The sequence below is a fragment of the Apodemus sylvaticus genome, chromosome 12 (genome assembly GCF_947179515.1).
Source record: "Apodemus sylvaticus chromosome 12, mApoSyl1.1, whole genome shotgun sequence".
In the NCBI taxonomy this organism is placed as follows: Eukaryota; Metazoa; Chordata; class Mammalia; order Rodentia; family Muridae; genus Apodemus; species Apodemus sylvaticus.
The window spans coordinates 39,000,955-39,023,930 of record NC_067483.1 but is presented as its reverse complement, the minus strand read 5'-3'; the positions used below and the strand labels follow the sequence as shown (position 1 = coordinate 39,023,930).

General features: G+C 41.4%; 1 protein-coding gene across 3 annotated transcripts in view; it reads right to left on the bottom strand.

Annotated features, from left to right (window-relative positions):
• Nucleotides 1-22,976, bottom strand: part of Rbbp5 (RB binding protein 5, histone lysine methyltransferase complex subunit) — a 28,462-nt gene extending 5,486 nt beyond the window's left edge. The window contains exons 1-13 of one of the 3 annotated variants that reach the window (XM_052200241.1): nucleotides 22,805-22,976; nucleotides 15,862-15,887; nucleotides 14,993-15,165; nucleotides 10,046-10,186; nucleotides 9,209-9,371; nucleotides 7,585-7,694; nucleotides 6,557-6,676; nucleotides 6,320-6,473; nucleotides 6,155-6,226; nucleotides 5,528-5,645; nucleotides 4,144-4,213; nucleotides 3,432-3,661; nucleotides 2,248-2,439 (exon numbers count right to left, since the gene is read on the bottom strand). In XM_052200241.1, the coding sequence (XP_052056201.1) occupies nucleotides 2,248-2,439; nucleotides 3,432-3,661; nucleotides 4,144-4,213; nucleotides 5,528-5,645; nucleotides 6,155-6,226; nucleotides 6,320-6,473; nucleotides 6,557-6,676; nucleotides 7,585-7,694; nucleotides 9,209-9,371; nucleotides 10,046-10,186; nucleotides 14,993-15,165; nucleotides 15,862-15,887; nucleotides 22,805-22,823 (1,588 nt within the window). In that variant the 5' untranslated portion in view covers nucleotides 22,824-22,976. The remainder of the gene's footprint in view (nucleotides 1-2,247; nucleotides 2,440-3,431; nucleotides 3,662-4,143; nucleotides 4,214-5,527; nucleotides 5,646-6,154; nucleotides 6,227-6,319; nucleotides 6,474-6,556; nucleotides 6,677-7,584; nucleotides 7,695-9,208; nucleotides 9,372-10,045; nucleotides 10,187-14,992; nucleotides 15,166-15,861; nucleotides 15,888-22,804) is intronic. The other 2 variants (XM_052200242.1, XM_052200243.1) reach the window with 2 other exon arrangements.

Genomic DNA, 22,976 nt, shown 5'->3' with positions numbered 1-22,976 from the left:
AGACACGTAGTTACTGAGGCTACTAGTGAACAGATCAACTAAAATTAAATTTTTAAGTCATTCTATTATTGAGAAAGAATTTTAAAATTCTGTAGTTGTTTATCATTTAATATATATCGCCTATTGAAAAAGCACAAGATTAATTTTGACTACTTTTTTTCCTGGTGATGTAGCTCAAATGCAGGGCCTTGTACAGGTTAGGCAAATGCTGCTCCGTGGAGCAGTACCAAACATTCCCTGAGTCCTTGAAAGAATTAGAGGGGGGAGAAATCAGGCATGCGCACACACACCTTTAACTTCAGCACTCTGGAGACAGAGGCAGAAAGATCTCTCTGAGTTTGAAGTCAGCCTGGTCTGTGACACGGTGAGTTCCTTTCTTCAATTTTAAAAAAGAAAAACAGCAGAAGCACAGAGACTCTGTCCTAACGTGTTCTGATTAATTTTATACATCTGGCCATATTTTAGGATTTGGTTTTTTCGAGACAGGGTTTCTCTGTATAGACCTGGCTGTCTTAGAGCTCACTCTGTAGACCAGGCTGGCCTCAAACTCAGAAATCTGCCTGCCTCTGCCTCCCAGAGTGCTGGGATTAAAGGCGTGCGCCACCACCGCCCGGCCTGGACATATTTTAAATCATGATAAAAGCAACTGGGCTTTTTGTGCCAGGAGAATCCACTCGAGCCTCCCATGGGCTTTCCTCATTAATCTTATGCACATGGGCTATAGAAAGACCATCTCTGTTTGTAAGCAATCAAGGATCTATTCCCCTGTAGTCAATTACGGACCTGTGGTCTTGCTGACTCTTTCATGATCTACACTCACAGCCTCAGGACTCAGCATGGAGATGGAGACCGTAATGGCCACACTTACTGTGCAGGAGAACTATCAGACTCGGTGGTACAGGGCTGAAGTATGAAAACCTCATGTCTAGATATACCGAACTTAGGGGACTAATGACTGACTCTCTTTTTTAATTTCTCTGTAGAAAATAATTCCTATTTATAGGCAACAATTAACTAATAAAAGTACAAACTGAACAAGGAATTCTGCTTTGTATTCTAGTATTTATCCTATGCACTTTTTTTGTTTGCTTTTTTGGTTGTTTTTTCGAGACAGGGTTTCTCTGTGTAGCCCTGACTATCCTGGAACTCACTCTGTAGACCAGGCTGGCCTCGAACTCAGAAATCTGCCTGCCTCTGCCTCCCAAGTGCTGGGATTAATATCATATGCGCTTTTAACATACTTAAATTTTAAAGTGGATGAAAAAAACTAAATATAACCACTGACATTTCATCTAACCTGTGTCAATTAGGCATTATATTATATTAACAAAGCACTTCTGTGTGTATGTGTGTGTGTATGTGTGTGTATAGGACATGTGTGTCTATCTAGTGGATAGATAAAGACTTAAGTCCCAAGGACATTTAAGTGGAGATGAGCTCTAACTTGATCATTATTTTTTAAACAAACATGAGTTAACTGGTTCACTGGTATTTCCATTCCTTGATAAAACTCCCTCAATCGTGTATTGAGTTATGTTAGGGGCTAAAAGGGCTCAGACTGTTAAAGGCTAAGGCTCACAACCTAAAGGACACTTACAAGTTAAAAAGCTACACTGTCTTTTTTGGCAATTTCCTCCTACTGTCAAACATTGGAGGAAACCTCAAAGCCCTTTTTCTTCTTTAATATTGTGGTACTGATAACAAAGTGCCTCCTGTGCTTAGACTGGTACTGAAGAACCCTACTTCTCGGAGAGTCTCAACTGTGTAGATGCTGAAGCTTAATAGCCAGGTGCTGAACCAAGCCAGCTTGTATTTCTGGTTGCTTGTCTTGGGGCAAAAATAAAAAGAACTAAAGAAAAATCTATAAATAAAAATGTAAAAACAAAACACCAAGGGCAGATACAGGCAAAAATGTATTAACTGGAGGCTCATAGCTTTCTGGGTCATAGATTTTCCTATAGGAATCTAATGGAAAGTAGGAGTTTTTGCCCATAAAAACATTCACATAACACTCTTTATGTATCTGGGACCCTTGAAATCCACTTCTGGACCTAGGGTTGGAAGCCAATGAATTAAGTCAATTCTGGTTTAGCTTGCCCTTAGCGGCTTGAACTCCAGAGATTACTTGATGCTGGGGAGAATGAAGGAAGTCAGGGAGGGAAAATCCCACTGCAGTTAAAGGAAGTCAGGAGCTGTACAAAGCAAGGCCACAAAGCAAGCCAGATGGTGCTCCCAATGTGTCCTTACCTGCCAAGGGCTGGCTGAGTTCCGCCTGCACTTTACCCTTCGTTGATCCTTCCAGAGGTAAACCTCTGTCCCCTTTGTAGAGTTTCGGTTTAAATGGAGAATCTTTCTCTTTACCTTTTGATCCTTTAGGCCGGCCTGCTTGCTTCTTCTTGGATTTGCCATCCCCCTTCACACCCAGTAGTGGATGGACTTCTGCAGAGGGACAGACAGCCATGAAAGACAGTGCATACCACCCGGGGCCTGCATCTCAACCAGACCTTTGAGTGCAAAGAGCTTTGCTTTTGTGTCCCACATCACCATTCTATGAAAAAAATTGATTATTTTTAAAACTACAAAAGAATATCTACTAAATTGACAATATTTGCTAGACCAAAGGCATACACCATCTATATGGTTTATATCAAACCACAGCAACTCCAAATTAAAAACAATTAATTAAAATACCCACTCATACTAGTTGATCCAAGCCTGAACAGGAGTGTGTGGGACACATACACAGCACAGGCACACAGGATCAGAAAACAAATGAACAGACCGGGGCAGGAAGCGGAGTCCACCACTTTCTGTGAGACCTTGGACAAGTTCCACAACTTCAGCCCAACTTTTCTCCTTTGCAAAGCAGTAATAATAAAAAACTAATTTATAGGGCAGATGAAAACATGAGCAATCACAGAAACTACACAGCAGTGCCTGGAATAAAGTATGCACATCAGAGACTGTAGTGTTGTATAACTAACAGATCTACTGTTATCTATAAGAAAAGAGAATGGAAGCTGCCTAATGGTAATACCACCCGCCCTTATCAAATCATTTCAACACGTGTAATAAAAGCTCCCAATCCCACTGTAAAAGCAAGAAGGGAGAAGGGGCCATGCAGCTGTAACTGGCACTTTGCTCTATTGGGCCGGGGATAGGGGGCAGGGAGGATGAACAGTTCAAGGAAACAAATCTTGAAACATGTGCCAGAAGACAAAGTGTGTCATCTTAGCAAGACACTGGAGGGCAGAATGTCCCCATTTTAAAAGTGAACACAAACTCAATCACCCCAGAACTGTAAAGCAATGTAGAAAAAGACTCATGGGAAACTCCTTTAAAGTAAAAATGGCTCAAGTGAGAAATTACTTATTGTTCCCAGGAGTCAGAAGTGACGAATGCACAGACATGGGAATGAGAGGCGCTCTCACCGTCATTCGGCACGCCTTGGAGCTCGATATTGGTTGTTTTAGGCTTCTTCTTTGGTGGCTGGGACCCATCTGCTGAAGACTGCCTCTTCTTCTCTGAACTAGCCCCTTCATCCATCAAGGAAGTTGGGACTGCATCCGGTGGGGGGCCATACGGGTTTTCTTCAGGGTCTTCTACCTCAGGGGCAATGGGTAAATACAATAGAGCCTTTGAATCTTCCAGCTCTTCATCACTATTTGGAACAGGATCAGACAAGGGATTGGAAAAAAGAGGAGATAGTTGCTTAAACCACAAGCCCTTCAGCCTTTCCTCCAGTGCCTACATTTAGTACACATAACAGTTACAGCTCTAGACTTTAAGAAAGCTGAAATAAAGGAAAGAAACCAGGTAAGAGGACAGAGCTAAGTTCATTCTATAGTTCGTTTTTGTTGTTTGTTTCAGACCTTGAGATGGTCTCTCTGCCTTGCCTGGCTGTCCTGGAAATCACTCCAAAGATCAGGCTGGCCTCAAATTCAGGAGATCCACCTACTTCTGCTTCCTGAGTGCTGGGATTAAGGTAGGATGCTTGGTTTTACTTCAGCTACTTAAAATCTATTCCATTTTAGCAAAGGACTGTTCTCTGTTCTATGGTAAGCAGTTGGGAGTGAAGGGAGAGCTGGGAATGTGGGCAGTGCACAGACACAAGGACAGCACTCAGCCTTTGAGGCTGCTCACCTGCTACAGAAGGCAGCAATGGGGTCCACGCTGGTGACATCCACTTCCTCATCTTCAGCAGCATCAGCCCCTGGAGAGAGAATGGTGGAGAAGGTTGAAAAGAAATAGAAAACTGCTTTTTCTGTTGAGATAACCCAACAGTTCATTTCATTCACTCATTTAACAATAGGAGCTGAATCCCCACTAGATACCAACACTGGAAATAGTGACAACCAAGAAGTTGGGAACAGCTCTTCAGTAAGTCTCATAGTCTACCACAGTAAAATAATATGCTGTGACCTTGGTGGGGAGATGAGAAGAGGGACTGATTTATGTGGACATCTAAGAAGGTTCACAAAACATAATAAGACTGCCAAAACTATTCTACATCCTTAGAGGTCTTTCTAAATCCAAGGAGATATGTAAATTACTTAAAACCCAAAAGTGAAGAGCAGTTTTCAAGTTGAAAAGATTCAAATCTCTTTTTTTTAATCTGATTCCCTAGTTCTTAGCACCATGAAGTGGCCCAGCTTTCAAAGATATGTCCCTTAATTACAGTGCCGGCTGGGCATAGTAAACGCACGCACGCACGTACGCACGCACGCACGCAAGTACATACACACCTACTATGTGCAAAGTTCTCTGTTAAAAACCAGGAAGATAAGTCAAATCTCAAGGGAGTGGTAATGCACACATGTAATCTCAGCACTGGGGAGGCTGGTGCAGAAAGGTTAGGAGTCTGAGGTCAGCCTGTGCTACAATAATGAGACTCTGCCTCCAAACGGCAATAAAAAAAGGCCAGATCTTTATTTTCAAGGAGTTCCTATTCAGAAATTTAGAAGATGACATTAATAATAACAACGATTATGATCATAATAATAAAAGACTTAGGGGTTCTTCTTACAGGCTGAGCATACACTAAGTGCTTTATAAGAATTATTCCATTTATCCCCTACGATGAAGAAACGTGGGTGTTCCCATTACCCACCTTAGAAATGAGGCATTCAAATATAAGTATTTTTGCCAAAAGCTGCCTGGTCTCAGAGCCCATGCCCTTGACCTTTTTACTGCTGATGAAGATGTAACAGACACACCGTCCACTGAGCCTGAGCACATTTCTGTGCTCTGAGTGTGGGGTAGGCACACTCTCATTTAACCACCTGTGACTCACAGGAAATACAGATGCAGTGTCAGAGAGCTGCTAGAGCAGGAAATGTCCATGTGAGCCCGTAAGGAACACACACAGTAAGATTCTTCAGGCACTGTGAAACTACAGACTCGTGAGGGAAAGGCAGCAGGTGAAACTCTGAGTACAATTACAACACAAAGTAAATAAAGTCATTCATTCATTAATTAAAACAATCATTTTCCTTTTGGAATAGTCTCTGCTACTGAGAGGCATCACCTGTTTGCTCAGGCTCACTCTTATCTTCATCCTCAATATCAAATTCTGATTCTCTTTCCTCATATTCTACATTTTCATCCAACTCTTTGAAGTCTGGTGCAAATGCACTCCAATTTTCCTATGACAAAAGAGATGATTCACAAAACGAAAAATCAGTAACAATATAAGTTCTGGCAATTTATCTTCAGCATGGGACAGACTAAGCACTCTAAGATTAAACCTGGGGTAAGAGGATAAAATCTTAGGTATCTAAGGGTTTCCCATCTTCATGTATTTCCTATATAAACACTTCAAGTTTATTAACTGCATCTTTCCTAAATCACAACTTCTTTTAATCTTTTCAAAATGTACTTCACAAAGGTAGTTTAAAAGTGTTCAAATAAGAAAGCAAAAGATACATTAAAAAACACTGCAGAAAGTGTGCGCACACATGGAAACAAAGTTGGAAACCAGCTCTGAACTAAGGACGTCCCTCTGAAGTGTCACCAAATATAATTAAGTGAATTAGGCTACAAGGATTAGATGCAAAACAAAGTAATTAAAGTAGTATTTAGCTTGCTCTGTATAGCAGTTTTCTGATAAAAGAAATACCTAATTTCAAAGCAAATCAACCAGAAAAATACTTACTACTTGATTTTGGGCCCAAATGGACACCACTCCACTAGAAATAGAAGCTATGATGGGTCGGACTGGATGCCACTACATTGTAATTTGAGAGAGAGAAGAACTGTTGTCAGAACAGATGCCAGTCATTAGAGAGTGTCCATGAAAGCCACGCCCCGCTCTACTTACAGCCACGTCCAGCAGGAGCTCCCCCCGGGTCCCGTGCAGGATCTTCACCAGGTTGCCGATGCTCTTCTCCCAGATATACAGCGCATGCTGCCTCGCGGAGCCCGCCACTATGTACTCCCCATCCCCAGAGAAGCAACATTTTTTCCATGGAGTCCTAAGACAAAGAACATCCCAAAGAGAAACTGGAACAGGAGCCCAGGGAAGGTCAGCCCATGTTCTTCTGGCAACAATACCTACCTGTTCACCAAGTCCTGCAGCTTCTGCATGGGCTCAGGCTCCCCATCCCTTCCACACGTTAAAATCTCTCTGCCATCATAAACTCTGATTATTCGATCTGCTGTGTTAATCAGGAAGCAACTACAGACAGGAGAGGGGTTTTAGACAAGTCAGAAACCTGTCCCTGTTAACATCTCCTATTGCTATTTCTTAAACCAGTAAACAGAGAGAAACCAAGCATGTTCAAGTGCCATGTATTTCTTTTTGTCACTCCAAACCAGTAAAGTAAAAATACAGTGCTTTATCCTGAGTATCCTTAAACCTCATGTTAGCACTGTCTGCACTGACCTAAGATCTAAGACCTCTGAACCAGCCTGCTCAATCTACATCCTATGTAATAGTCAATAATTAAATACTTCATTTATCTGGTCTGTTTCAAACACAGTATGACTATTAATGAATCAATAAGCTAATTTTGTATTTTTTAAAATGATGTTTATTTATTTGGGACTGAGGGTGCCCCTCAGTTTTAGAGCACTTGTCCAGCATGAAGGAGACCCTGGGGTTTTGTCTCTAGCACTGCTAAAAATAAGTGAAATATTTAAAATCTTTACTCAGGTCTATGCACTAGGCACTTGGATTATAAGCAACAATACTTAAGCATCTTTCTGTAAAGGAACTGCCTGGTAACCTTCCAACAACAAAAATGTGACCACTGGTCAGTGAGGGACATTTTAGGAATGTCCTAAAAACCAGACAGTGAGCAATTCTAACAACTTTAATAATATTTATAAACTACATACACTGTAATAATTATTATTATGAAAAGAATAACTATTAAAATAGATAATTATTATTTGCATTCCATTCATTAAAAAAAAAAAAAAAACTAAAGCAAATCTAAGGCCTCACTGGACCTGTCAGTGCCATTAACTCTGCACTCAGAAAGCTGAGGTAGAAGAACCACAAGACTTAGGCCAGCCTGAGCTACGTAGTGAGATTCTGTTACAAAAACTCCATCCGCACAAAGAGGACAAGGCCTCACTCACCTCCCTTTCCGGGCAAACTCAATTGACTTAATGGCTGTAGTATTGCTTGTTCCAGTTGTTACTCTGAAGGAAGCAACAAGATCCTGAGAGTCTGTTTTTAGGACCAAGATCTGAAGTTTACAGAACAAAAATAAAAAGTAAATATTCTGTTGACTGGTAGTAATTAGATTTGACTTGTTTTTAAACTGTGAAGAGACCTACTAACAGTTGAAATATCTCTATATTCCTATATATTAAATTTTATTAACTGATACTACCTTCTACGTCTTTCAATAAACTACAGTCTTAACTATCTACTCTAAGCACATGTTTGACATTATTCACAAGAGCCAACAAGTGGAAACAGACCAGTAACTGACAAATAGGAAAACTGCGGCACACAAATACGACAGGCCTGAACTCTGACACACAGTACAATAGTCACCTTGAGGACTCTGCGCTGTATGAGATATGACAGCTGCAAATGGGGAACTATAGTATTACCCCATTCTATAAAGTGCTTACAGTGCTCAAAGTCAGGAATGGGACACAGAATGACTCTGCCAGGGTCTGCAGAGGACAGAGGTGAGGCTGGAGGGTGTGAGCACTGCTGAGCTTAACATTTTAAAATGCTTATTACAAGGACAAGGTTTGGGTGTATCTTCTTTATGCACTATTTTTATACTGAGGATAGAACCCAGGACCTTACTCCTGCAGGCAAGTACTCTACAGCTGTATGTATATATATGATACACACACACACACACACACACACACACACACACACACATATAATGACAATCTTTAAAAAGCTACCAGAAGAAACATCTACAATGTACTGCCCCACCCCCAAGACTACACTTCCAAACATCCCAAAGTACAAGTTGAAGGAAAAAGAAAAAAGATGATAGTCTCAGTACTATATAGAGGTTAAAATGGCTTGAATTTATACCATGTTTCTCTTTGTGAATCTGCACATATATGCATGTTTATTTTGTTTCTTTTCTTTTTTTAAGAAAGGATTTCTATGTGTAGCCCTGGCTGCCCTGGAATTCACAGAGATATAACTCTGCTTCCAGAGTTCTGGGATTAAAGGTACACACTGCCTCCATCCGGTTTTAGAGAACTAGATATTAAGATATGCTTATCAGTGTGTTCTAGATGGTAACTCTGAAGTATTCTCTTCACTACTACTAAATAGTTAAGAACCTTCTGTCCTTTCCTTTTTGATTTTTTCTGTGCTGGGAATTAAACTTATAGACTCATGTGCACACAACAAGCACTTTACAACTAAGCTGCATTTCTCTCTTAGTTTCTTGAGGTAAGTCTTGCTATGTAGTCCCAAACTATCCTACACCTTACTATTTAGTTTAGATGATCCTCAAACTTGAAGCAATCCTCCTGTCTGTATTCCCCAAGGGCTGGAAGAACTATAAAATAAGCCACCACACTGTCTCCATCCCTATCTAAATCAAATAATCTGTCTACTCTAATTCAAAGTACAGAATGATTATCAAGGCACGAAAGAAACCTTAGCTACATTTCAGGTGAGAGACTGTCCCAGGGATAACAGACACATCAAGCAGAAAGAGTCAATAAGAGCCAAGGCAGACACCCAGCCTCCCTCACTAACCTCAGAGCTTACCTTGCCTTTGGCATTTCCTGTATAAATATATTCCCCTCGCCTATCAAAAGATGCCACCACGTTCAAATCGGAGTCATCGTCTACCGGCAGAACAACATGTTTGGAATCTGAAAGGGTCAACATGACAGGAGCAGATTTCATGGGACACACGAGAACCTTGTTCCTGTTTAAAAATATGAACACATATTGGCTTTTGCTTTGGTATCAGCAGATTGAGTCCCTGTCCTTCCTCCCTAATCCCTGACCACTTTCCTGAAATGGTGAAAACACATACAACCTACACATCTAATAACAGACTCAAAGTATGAAAGCCTACTTGACAAATGAAGGATGGTCATTGCAAATATTTGGCAAACCAATAAGATACTTAATAAAGACAAACCCCAGATTTTAACTGTCAGATGTGTGTGTGTATATGTATCAAATACAGGCCAGGCCTGGGGCACATATGATGAGTGTCATTCTCAGAGTACATTATGGGAGAACTCTGAGAAATGAAAGCTGAGTCTGCATAACAGAATACTGGGCAACTTTTCCTGAAATGTAGTCTTAATATGAAACTGTTTCTTCATTCTAAAGGAGTCTAAAGAACGAAAGGGCCAGGGCCCTTCTCACATTATTCCCGCTTTTGGTCATTTCCAAAGTCTTACTAATGATCAGTTACAATCTCCTTACAATAAGTTCAGTAGAACCAACCTACACAGAAGATGATTTTATATAAGCTTGAAAAGGTGTTGTGTTTGCCTCTTAAAACCTTAATCTGAAGATATGATAGCCCAGAGCTAATCCACTCAAAAAACGAGACCCCGCCCTAGGAAAGGAATATCTTAAACATACTGATCTCGAGGATGATATTGGACTTTTAAGATGGGTGAAGGGAATCGAAACCTCTGGTCGCAATCTCCTGAAAGAACATCCCACTGTGACACTATGTTATCTGTAGAAGCACTCACGAGCTTATGACCATCTCGGCTCCAACTAGGGGAAAAAACAGAGGAAGATTTAGCACGTGGTATAAGGTAAAGTATTCATACCATTATTACGGATAAGATCTTGACCTAAGTGCACCGGTCAGCATTTTTAAAAATACAATCGAATCTATAACAAACTTTTTCAACTAGTCAATAAATATTTCCATGACTTTCTTCTTTATTTTTGTCCCTTTCCTCTCAGTATATACCCAGACTGACCTTGAACTCAGGATTCTCCTGCCTTTATTTCCCAAGTGCTGGGGTTCCAAGTATGCACCATCATGCCTGGCTCTCGTACTTACTATCTTTACATACAGTAATGTTACTACTTCAAAATAATACTACAGTTAGCACCGTGAAATAACAGATGAACATCTTGGCAAAGTCCCCAAATCAGTTGACTTTTAAGACCAGGAAACACAGAAAGGGCTTGAGGGAAACTTCAGAGATGAAGAGCATCTAAATTTCCAGGAGTCATTCCATCACAGCATCAACAAGACACAAAAAGAAATATATATTCTCGTTGTCAGCAAGGCCTGGACAGCTAGACTTCTATCCCAGTACTCAGGAGGTGGGGAAGGAGGAATCAACGTCCCAGGATAGCCTGGGCTACAGAGTGAGACTGTCTTAAAGGCAAAAACAATAGAAATTAAGAAACAAATAATCATTTCTTAAATGTGGCTAAGCATACTAGACATCTGGTTAAAGACTGAAAGGTGGGCTGATCCTTCATGTGGCCTCAACAACTAGAGCAGAGGCTCTCCCTAAAGCTGAGCCTCACTTTGGTATCCTGTTCTCCAACAGGGCTGCCTTGTCTGGCCTCAGTGAGAGAGGATGTGCCTAATCCTGCAGAGACTTGATGTGCCAGGGTTGGGGGATACTGTGGAGTAGGGAGTACACCCTCTTAGAGAAGGGGAGGGGGTGGAGGGAGGTACTCTGTGAGGGGTACTGGGAGAGGAGACAGCCTTTTGGATGTATATAAATTTTTTTTTTTAAAGGGGGTGGGGGGGAGGGAAAAGGTAGACTTAGGTTCCTGAAGTTTCTGTTGGCCTCACATATCCTGGACTGGGTGAAGAAGCTAACACCTAGGTAATGCCAATGATTACACATAATCCTCCTCTTTTCCCCTCCCAAGAAAACCTTACTCTCCCAAGGTGAGGGATCAGGAAAGGACAGTCAAGGGGGAAGGGAGAGAGAGAATCTATGTGAATGTTAAAAAAATAATCCTCCATTCCAGTCAAACCCCACAGAAAACCCTGCATCCACTCTGTCCTCACCAGCACCAACGGACAGCTAGCTGTCTACCTGACCTAGCTCTAACAAGGCGCCCATGCCTCACCACAGTTGCTTCATCAACTGCTGCCACAGACAACTGAGTGGAAATGGCTTCCTTAGAAAGCGCTCATTACCACAGTGCCTATGGAGGCCAAATGAAAGGAAAGACCAGGCCTTCTTGTCCTTCTCAACTAGGATGACAGCAGGACCCACGGAGCGTCTCCTCCCAGCAGCTTCTGCAAAGGTGTAGGGAAGACACTTAAGGGTACCCTGGAACTGAAAATATAATAACTCAGTGTAAAAGTTCAATAGAAGAATCCAGCAGTCAATGGAGCCGGAAAATGATAAGAAAGAAAGAGTAAACTGAAAGAATAAAAATTATTCAATGTGGATAAGAGATTAAAAACATTTAAGTGAGTGGGGGCAGGGGACACAGTCTCAGGGATCCGAGCGACAAGAAATAATCTGATATCTGTGTCAGAGTCCTACAAAAAATAGATTGTACCTTTAAGGTATTTGAGGAAGTAACAGCTAAATTTCTCCAAATATAACAAAACATATAAAACCTACCGACTAAAACAGGTGACTGAAATCATACAAGTCAAGGAAACCATTCTAGGAGGTGAGGACACAGCTTAGTTGGTAGAGCCACTGCTTAGCACACAAGAGACCCTAGGTTCCATTCCTAGTACTGTATAAACTAAGAACAGGGACACACACTAGCAAACTCAGCACTCTGGAGACAGAGGATTGGATGAAAAGCTCAAGGGCATCATGACAAGTTTAAAGCCAGTGAGCACACATCACCAGCAGTCATGAGAAACCCTTTCTGAGCTACTGCTCAGGGCTGCCCAAAAGACACCCAAGACATTATAGGCCATTGCTATTGTCCTTGGTTACCCCCAGAGATGGAAGGAAATCCCTACTGGTAAAAAAGCCATGCACTTCAGGTGGAAGGCACAGAGGTCCGCCCATTAGAACTGATTTGAAAACCTCCTCACTTAGGATCGGCTTCCACAATACCAGAAAGCACCATGCAAGCTTCCAAAGGAGGGAATTAGCCAATAGCCAATTGTCCCACCCAGCTATGGCACCCACGAACACAGTAACAGCCAGCATGGCTGATAAGCCTAAAGTGGCGTGCATACCTTGGCAGAAACCAATAGCTCTCTAATTGGACTACAGCTTGCTCAACAAGAAGGGAATCATGCCTCGTTCTGGAAACCTAGCCAATTACCCAGAAATAGAGAAGTCACAGATCTTGGATGAGAACATACAATTGCCTCTTTACTAAACCAACCTAACTCCCACCTACTTTCTAAGGATTTATCTTTATACCCACAGATAAATGTAGTATTCAATTGGCATCAAGGAAACTTCTCTTTGCAACATATGGAGACTATGACAGAAAACTGCAGCCAATCAAAATGCAGAGTTGTGGAGCCCAGGCCTAACTGATCCATCTACAACCTAACTCCTGCACCCAAGGCTTTGGGCGCATTGTGGAAAACGGGGTAGAAGCATTTTAAGAGCCAGAGGAACAGGGAGTTTCCTGTAAGACGGTGTCTCCTAGGACTGTCAGAAGCTACATAACTGCCCAACATGGCTGAATAAAGACAACAGGAATGCTGATGGGGGGAATGTGGATGGGGGAAAAGCGCACAGGCTTCAACCATAGACAGTGAACTACAGGGAACAAAATTCTTCCTCAGGAAAGAGTACAACAAATGCTTATCACATACCAAGTGGTCAGCTCTGAGAACATAAACATTCAAGTAACATTACATGGTCTGAGCAAGTGGTATTACATATTGAGGAATATATACACACATATGTGTATACACATATGTACATGCACACATGTACAATTATTTCTTAAAAAAAGAGGTTAGAATTTTAAAGAAAGCAAGGGAGAGGGATATATGCAAGGGTTTGGAAGGAAGAATGGGAAGTGGTAAATGATATAACTATAATGTCAAAAATTTAATAAACTAAAAATTAAAAATTCCAAAACACAAATTATGTTGAATGCAGAAATGTTCTCGATCTTAAATCTTAAAAGTGGCACTAGGACTGGGCAGTGGTGGTGCATGCCTTTGATCCCAGCACGCAGAAGGCAGAGGCAGGTGGATCTCTGAGTTTGAGGGCAGCCTGGTCTACAGAGTAAGTTTCAAGACAGACAGGGCTACAGAGAAAACTGTGTCTGGAAAAACAAAAACAAAACAAAATTTAAAAAAAAAGTGGTAATAGGATAAAACTGTGACATAAAGACAATTTCTCATACAAAACTACAGAGATCAAGAGTCAGGCATTGTGGCAAATGTCTTTAATCCCAGTACTCCTGAGGCTGAGAGACAGGAGGATCTCTATGAGTTGAATAACCAGTCTACATTAGTTCCAGGACAAACAGGGCTATGTACAGAGACAAAAAAAAAAAAAAAAAAAAAAAGGCTAAACCACAGTCTCTAAACAGAAAGAAAAAGATAAAAACCACTATATGTTTGCTTTGTTTTGTGCCAATTACAGTGTGTATGCAGAGGAAATGTGTAAACTACATTTTAGACAAGAAAGGAACAGAAGGAAAGGTAACCACACAGTACTTCATCTGAACTGTTGCCCAGTCAACCCTGGGGTATTGTGGGTATTGTGGTAAATCATGTATGTAACATTGTATCTAGTAACTACTAGAAGGTACACAAAGAAACACTAAGTCAATCAACACAAAACCCTAAATTTGTTCAAGTACCCCACAGGAAGGCAGGAATCAGAGAAAGGAAATATAAAGGAAACATAAAGGAAACCCAAATGAATATTAGCCAAACTGTGAGATGAAAAATGCTTGTTACTGGAGAACTTAGCAGGCAACGCAAGAAAATCAGAAGCTTGCAAATCAGACTTCTGCTCAAACCTAGATATTACTACCTTCTAGCTGTGTGGTTTCAGAGAAGTATGTGGCTTTTCTGGGCTTCAATTCCTCATCTATGACAGGAAGGATAAAGTCTTTACTTATAGAGGACTATGGAGAGAATCAGTTAGTATATATAAAGTTCTTAAGCTAATGCCTGGCTTAAAAGGAGGGTTCAGAAATATTGATGATAATCACTTGTATCAGAGATGAGGCATTTATTCCTAAATTCTAGACTCTGGGGACAAATGATGGTAGAAATAACCTAAGGGTTTAACTCCGAGGGTCTAAGTTCAAGCCTGTACACAGAAAAACTGGGTTACCTTTCTTACCAGTTCTATCTACAACATCTGCAATTAACACTGGGGCCCCAAGCACATAGGTACACACACACACACACACACACACACACACACACACAAACTCACACACGAGGCCACACACATGCCAACATATCTATACACATGCACATAAAAAAGAAAAAAGAAAAGAAGCATAGGGCTGAAGGTATTTATATAACTCATTAGTAAAATGTTTGCCCAGAATGTATTATGATCCTGGGCTCAATCTCCAATACCACAAAAAAATAAAAATAAAAAAATAAATAAAGTAAATCAAATCAAAATTCCTTACCACAAAGAACAGACTGGATGGATGTGTGCACTAATTATTTTAGCAATGCCTCTTGTCAAGAAATCCCAAATAACAATTCGGCCATCGTTACAGCCAACGGCAAGCAGTGTGCCCCACCTGTTAAAGGTGCAAGTCAGGGCCATGCTGATGCAATCCAAAGTCCCATCAGCTTCCTACAAGACAAATACAGAAACATAAACACGGGTTCTCAGTCATACAGAGCAATGCACATAGAAATGATCTCTCTAAGTGTTCACGCACCTTTTAAATGGGCTAAAATGAACAAATAATTATAAAAGTGAGCCAAAAAACTTTTGAAACAGTTGTGATCAATCTCTTACTCAAATGGGTATAATGGACCTCCATATTTGCAGTCTATGGGCAGAGTGTTACAGAAGTTACTAGAAGAGTTCTTTGATTACAGGAAACTGTAAAAGCTATGAAATAGCCTATGTATCTGACATTGAGAACATTATATTATTTCATATCCGTGTCAAGCCTTAAAAAACAACACTGAGCAGAATGAAGCCCAGGGCCTGTTCCAACTGTGCATTATACATGGTCATCGGAACATAGGAATACACAGAGCATTCACAAAAACGTTTCTGTACAGATAATGGTACTGTTTGTTTAAAAAGTCCTTCAGTTTTAAGTTGTATATATTTTTTCCTTTTATTTAAAGAAAAGTGAATCTTAAGATTTAAAAAATTACTGTGAGATTTCCAAACTAACTTATACATTACCTCAAAGTTAAACAGTCCATTTTTTACCATAGCGATATGTGTGTGTGAGAGAGATATAATTATTTGTCACCAAACAAATTAAAGGTAGTCACCATTTCCCAGATATTACAAGAAAACTAAACTCACCTCTGGATAGTTCTGCCCAAAGGACTCTGCAACAAGGCAAAGAAAGAGAGGAGATGAAAACATAAGCCACATCCAAGGGCCCCACACAACAACAACAACATCAACATCATCATCATCATCATCGTCATCGTCATCATCATCATCATCGGTCCAGTGGGGGTGGGGGTGGGGATGGGGTGGACACGTGCTTAGGGGCTCCATGAGGTCACCCTAGTAATCACCATAGGCAGATGCATTTGCCTTTTCACTTCTGTCATTTCCTAAACATACAGTAACGTGTTTCTGAGGCTGTAATATAATAACAGGAGCCGATGTGCTGAGAAGATGAGTCTACGTCAGCATCTGCTGACGAACCTGAACAACAAACCTCTGGCCCTAAGCTTTGCAGCCATAGGCTCTAGATCTCAAGCATCAGAACTATAAAACTGTGAGTTCAGAACACTCAGACACTAGAATGCAGAATCACCAACTGTCTTCAAAGTCTATCCTATTTTCTTGTTATATTTCTACTTGACAAAAACCCCCAGTCAGTCCCTTCTAAGACACACAATTATGGAAGAAGGGGATGGGTGCATGTGGAGGTCAAAGAACAACTTGTGGGAGTTGGTTTTCTCCTACTTTATGTGTCCTGGGCAATGGAACTCAGGGCTACAGGCTTGACCCTCGGCCCCTCTCCCTGCTGAGCCTTCTTACTGGCCCTGACTTGTGTTTTTTCTGTTTAAGTGAGTATGCATTTTTGTTTACTTACTTCTCAACCATGTGAATATAGTCTATTACTTGGGAAAGAAACACCAGCTGTGTAGTAAATGAAAGAACTGAGTCACTTTCAGTGTCTTCAGTGTTTTCCTTTCCAGGTGGTGCTCAGTGCTACCCTGCACGCACTGTAGCCACCGAGCCACTCTCCAGCCCCAGCTAGGCACGGCTATGTGACACATGCATTTTTTTTTTTAAGATTTCTTTATTTACTTATTTATTTAATGTTTGTGAGCACTCTGTAGCTGTCTTCAGGCACACCAGAAGAGGGCACTGGATCCCATTACAGATGGTTGTGAGCCACCATGTGGTTGATGGGGGTTGAACTCAGGACCTCGGAAAGAGCAGCCAGTGCTCCTAACTGCTGAGCCATCTCTCCAACCCCCTCCCCCCCCAACCCCCACTAAAACCATTTGGCTAGAGATTGGAGTTCAGAGCCTCAAATCCATGTAAAGGGTAAAAGGCCTGGTGTGTATACTGGGGAACAGGACTGGCAGATGCCTGCCACTAGCTAGACACTCTAGCCAATCAGAGACCTCCAGGTTCAGTGGCAGACCCCATGTCAAAAAAGGAAGAGGAAGACACCCAGTGTCAACCTATGGTCTCTACACACACAGCAAACAGCAAATGTGCATATGAACACACACAAACCGGAACACGCACCATTTACACATAAAACGTTCAATCACAAAACAGAATTTTTAAAATCATAGGCATTGTTACAAACATCCTTACATGATCTCAGCACTGGGGAGGCAGAGACAGTACTGAGTTGAGGGTGGCCTGAGTTGTATGTGGGGTTCAAGCCCGAGTGGGCTGCTACAAATTCTACATCTACTTCAGTCAATCCGCTCAACTTACTACTAAATAGGCATTGCCACACCTCCTTTTTATAGATGAAAGCTAGGCACGAAGGGTAAGTCCTAAAGTTTAAAAAAAAAAATTTAAAAAAAGGAAAGACCCTAACTTGACCCAGAAACAATGCCTGTGCCTAAAACGTAACTCTTAGAATCTTGCCTAGATCTGCCAAGGAGGTCACTAACTACTCTGATTTACAAACCACACCTGCTTTTTCCTGAAAGTCTAAGTGTATCCATCAGGGCTGGAGAGATGGCTCAGTGGATAAGAGCACTGACTGCTCTTCCAAAGGTCCTGAGTTCAATTCCCAGCAACCACATGGTGGCTCACAACCAGCTGTAAAGGGATCTGATGCCCTCTTCTGGTTTGTCTGGAAACAGCTACAGTATACTCACATATATAAAATAAATCTTTAAAAAAACAAAAGTGTACCTATCTCTTCAGCACAGCAAATGTTTCACTTTCCTCAACTCCTCAATAGTGTTATCATTCACACGCTTTTTGGAGGGCCACGAAATTGAACAACAATTAGCAATGTAAGCTAAGAAACCTACCTAGAGTCTTTCTCTAAAGAGAACTTTTCTGGAAACAATCACTATTCATTTTATTCTGCTAGTTCCAAAACTAGCAATTTTTTTTTTTTTCCACAGAACCAAAGAAAAAGAATTTCACCATCTAGTTAGCCTTTCCCTATAAAATTCAGTGGGCACACAGGAGTTATTTATTTATCAGCGTACTGAATGAATAACTCTTGTTCCTTCCAGTCCTCAAGACTTCTTTGTTCTCCATGTTTTATAAATCACTGACACCTTTTCTTGTCCCCTTACTCTTACAATCTTGGCTTCAATTGCATTAGCTTTCCTCCCTCAGTCCTTAAAACTGGGTGCTACCTTCGTATCTCCACTTCTACTATGGGCCCTCTCTGTACCTGCTTTTTTGGAATCTGAGTTCAGCTAACTTTTAGTGAAATGTCATCCGCTTCTTCAAGCACCTCCTCAGGTCTTCTGGGGGGATCCTTGCTTCAAATGGCCTTGGAGCAAGCAGGGCAGGTGACTCCTGTCATATGCAGTAAAGTCTTCATCTCCTTCAAGATTTGGCTGTCACAAGCTTCTCCCAATAGTCCTATTTGTTTTCTAATTCCCCCCTTTCATACCAGCTTGGAACCATAGGAACTGGTCTATCTAGACCATTCTGCTGCCTTTAACAGGTGATGGCTCTGTCAGTATTTCTTTCAGAGAAATTAAATTTGTAGGTGTTTAGATACCATATAGCACTCTACCTGTCTAACATGACCACACCTGTTACACTGTCTTGGGCCTAGTCTTGCCTCCCTTGATCAATCTTTCAAACAACTTCAGGTCTAACTCCACCCACAAATGTACCATAGTACTCACTCACTCACTCACTCACTCACTCACTCAAAACCCTTTGCTGAACAAAATGAACAAACTCTTTAAGCATAACTTTAAAAGCAAGCTCAGCCTGGCCCTGTGCAGGACTTTTCATTTTGGATTTGGTCTTTGTACCATCAGCACCTGTGCAGACCGTAAATTAACAGTGCCCTGAATACCAGTTGTAGAACACTCCATTTCCTGTACTCATTCATTCATGTATGTACTCAGCCACACACTCATTCATGCCTAGGAATGTTTGCTTCACAGAAAGCTCCTACTCTTTTTGTTGGTTGGTGGCTTGGCATCTCCATCTCAGTATCTCTATAAAATTTCCTCAAGTTTTACATCAATCCCATCAACAGAGCAGCACTAGTTGCTTTCATACGGCTCCCCCACACTCTAGTGATATATTATTACTCTGTATGATACAGAATTATTTGTTTCTCTTTTCCTGTTTGTGCTTTTTATCCAGGACAAAAAGTAGTATCTTACTGTTTTTAGATAGTACAATTCAATCTACTGAAAATGAATAAATGATCAAAGTCTATGAAAACAAGCTTTTAAAAAGAAAATAGATTAGAGAAGTAAATATCAGAAGATAATGAACAAAAGGATTAAATATTATTTCAAGAAATTCAAGGGCTGGAGAGATGACTCAGTAGTTAAAAGCACTTGCTACAAAGCATGAATCTGGAGTTCAGATTCTGGCATGCACAGAAGTCCAGCGCCACCCTGCACAGGCTAGGAATGCCAGCACTAACGGGGGCAGAGATAGAAAGGGCCTGCTGGCTACCAGTCCGCCTGAAAAACATGAGCTCCAAGTGACAGAAGACTGCCTCAAAGGAAAAGAGCAAAGACTGACAAAGAACAATACATCACTCCTTTCTCTGACCTCTTGAGTGCACAAACACCCACACACATGCACACAAATACAGGCACACAACACAGATATACAAAGTCTAACTACACAGGGGCTGTGACAGTTTATTTCTTGGGCCAATGAGATGGCTCAGTGGCTAAGGATGCTCGCTGCCAAGTCTAAGAAACTGAGGTAGAGCTCCAGAACCCCTGTGACAGGAGATCAGTGATGGCCCGAAGTTGTCCTCTGATCTGCATGTGAGCACACTCACTTCCACAGTCAAATCCATACACACAAAAGAAGTGAGAAATTAAATTTTAAAAATAAAATTTATTTTTTTTTACTATGAGTTATTGGAAAAGATGAGTTTGAAAACTATCTGGTGTTGCAGCACTTGCCTAAGGGCGTGGAACCAGGGATGTGAAAGGCACTGTTCTAGTAATTTTTTGTCTCCAGTGCACCCACCTGTTACACAGCAACATCTCAAAAAGTGGTCAAAGGGTCACAGAAGTAAATTGGCATTCTGTCTAGGAGCCACTTGAGTGGCACATCCCACAACCTAGCCTACCCTTCACTTACTTTATCTGGACAGATGGCCTTCACTGTATAACAATTCCCACAATCATATCACCTCTGTTCCTTTTTCCTGCTTATATACAATCACTAACTTTCTCACATTAAAACTCAGTCATTTCTACAAGAGATTTCTCTTTGGAGACCCAGGCCTCTTTTCAATTGCTGAATCAGCCAATACTAAAAACTCCTAAGCTTCCCCTATGAACCTTCTGAATCATTAAAAAAAAAAAGAATAAAAAAAAAACAAACCTCTCTCCATGATGCACACTGCTAACTCTTTCAAAGGACTATTATAATAGCTTTTCTCTCTTCCTCTTATAAATAAGGATCATCTCTCTTGGTCCCTACTTCTCTTACACCCTCCTAAAATCACCTTCACCTTAGACTTCTAAGTGCTGCCCAGAGATGAAATGGAGCAGGCTTTTCTCAGTTTTCAGACTCAAGTGCTGTCTTGACACTCAACTGGTATCTATGGAAGGAACTGCTAATCTGTATCCTCTCCTAGCTGCTATACTTGGGGAAATATATGGAAAGTACCTGAAAATGTGCCTAGCTCATAGAAGCACTGCAAATGTTAGGTAACTTAGAATTATTTGCTCATCCTTTCCCCCTCCAGGTAAATAACCAAAGATATTGTCCATGACAATTTTCTGCCCCTCTAATTTTTTTCCCTTCCACCTATTCACACCTTGTCACAGGATTTCAGTAAGCCAAAACGGATGGTGATCACAAGTTAGGACTTGTCTCTCAAGCTCTTAGCCTACATCCAACATATCCAAGCTGCCTTTCAAATGTCCTTGCATCTTATTAATCAAGCACCATTATTTTATAGTTCATCACCACGACGCTCAAATCCTGCCAACACTGCCTCCCCAATGTCTTTTCTTTCCCTGTCCCAGTTCACACATTCCATATCACTCATACATTGTGGCCTTCCATACCTTCCTGGTTTTATCTTGTCTCAACATTCAACTACGCATTATGACTGTCAAAAAACTTTATAAATAAGTGCTCCAGCTGAGCTGTTGATGGATCTGCCCTATCTTCCTTAAAAAGTAAACTGTCCAACCTGGCATCCGTGAGTCTCCACAAAATAAACAGCACCAATCTAAACTCTTGGTTATCTCTGTATTACAATATCCACATTTTGGCAAAACAGAAAAATTATCTCACTGAGGGGCTGCAAGATGGTTCAGTGGTTAAGAGCATTGGCTGCACTTCCAAAGGTCCCAGGTATGTCTCCCAGCACCCATACTGGGAGTCAGCTCAAAACCATTTGTAACTCCAGTTTCTGGGGATCTGACTCTCCTGGCTTCTGTGGGCACTGGGTATGTGCATCACTGGTGCACAGTCATACATACAGACAAAACACCCACACACATAAAAGAATAAATTAAAAATTTTCTCATTGGTGTCTTTTATTTTAGACACACTTTTCACATACTTTCATACTTTGTCAGTATATATACACAAGCATGCAGGCATGCTCCAAAAAGCCACTAATACACAAGCATGCAGGCACGCTCCAAAAAGCCACTATGAAGACAAAGAACACTTTAAAAATTATCTTTGTAGCCGGGCGGTGGTGGCGCACGCCTGTAATCCCAGCACTCTGGGAGGCAGAGGCAGGCGGATTTCTGAGTTTGAGGCCAGCCTGGTCTACAGAGTGAGTTCCAGGACAGCCAGGACTATACAGAGAAACCCTGTCTTGAAAAAAAAAGCAAATCCAAAAAAAAAAATTATCTTTGTAGTCCTCCATTCCTTCTCAAACAAACAAACAAACAAACAAACAAACCACTAAAGGCAGCCAAGTTATGTAGAAGCTCTTAAAAGAGAATCATCATGCTAAACATTAACTCATGAAAGGCCAGAAGAAAAGACCAATGTGGATAAAGGGTTAGGAGGCAATGATTAAAAAAAAAAAAGAAGAAGAATAAAACAACTGCGTGTGTAGTTCACATTTGGGGGGGGGGGTGTCTACACCTCCCTACGGTAAGGACCTTACACTGGTAGTCAAGATGACTGGATTCCAAATGCCAACTACACCACTTAGTGCCGAATTACAAGGCTTTTTTTTTTCTTTTTTTAAAATAAAATCTGGTTAAATAACACATTTCCAGTAACAGTTATCCTATCTAGGTACCTGATCCCCTGACAGGTCTTCAAATTGACCTACCCTAGGTCACTCTTCCTCAGACTGCATCTCCAAAACTCTGGTCCTATCTGATCTGGTACTTTAGCACCTGCGATCTTCGAAATCACAGCTCAGACAAAAAGTGTCTCAATGGTTCCACAACTGATCTGAAAGCTGTTTCAGAAAAGTAATGCATTCTTCTCGGACAGAAGCTGGTCTTACTCCTGCGGCTGCAACTCTACATCATGAGCACTCAATGAATCATCTCAGAAGAGTGTCCCTAAGGCTGCAGCCTGCGGTCCCTCCCGCCCAGGTTCCCTCCTTCCCAGTACCAAAGGGTTTGCTAAGACGCAGCCAAGCCCTCCTCACCCAGCAACTCGAGGTTCATCCCTGCAGACGCTGGCCGCCTGGTCTCCGCACCGGCAACAGTTCCTTCTCCCCCACCCGCTCAGAAGCCCGCGTCTAAGTGGGGGGCGCCGCGAAGAGCCTGGCGCAAGCTCCGGAGACTTTCGGACTTAGAAGGCCCCGCGGCTTCCGCTTT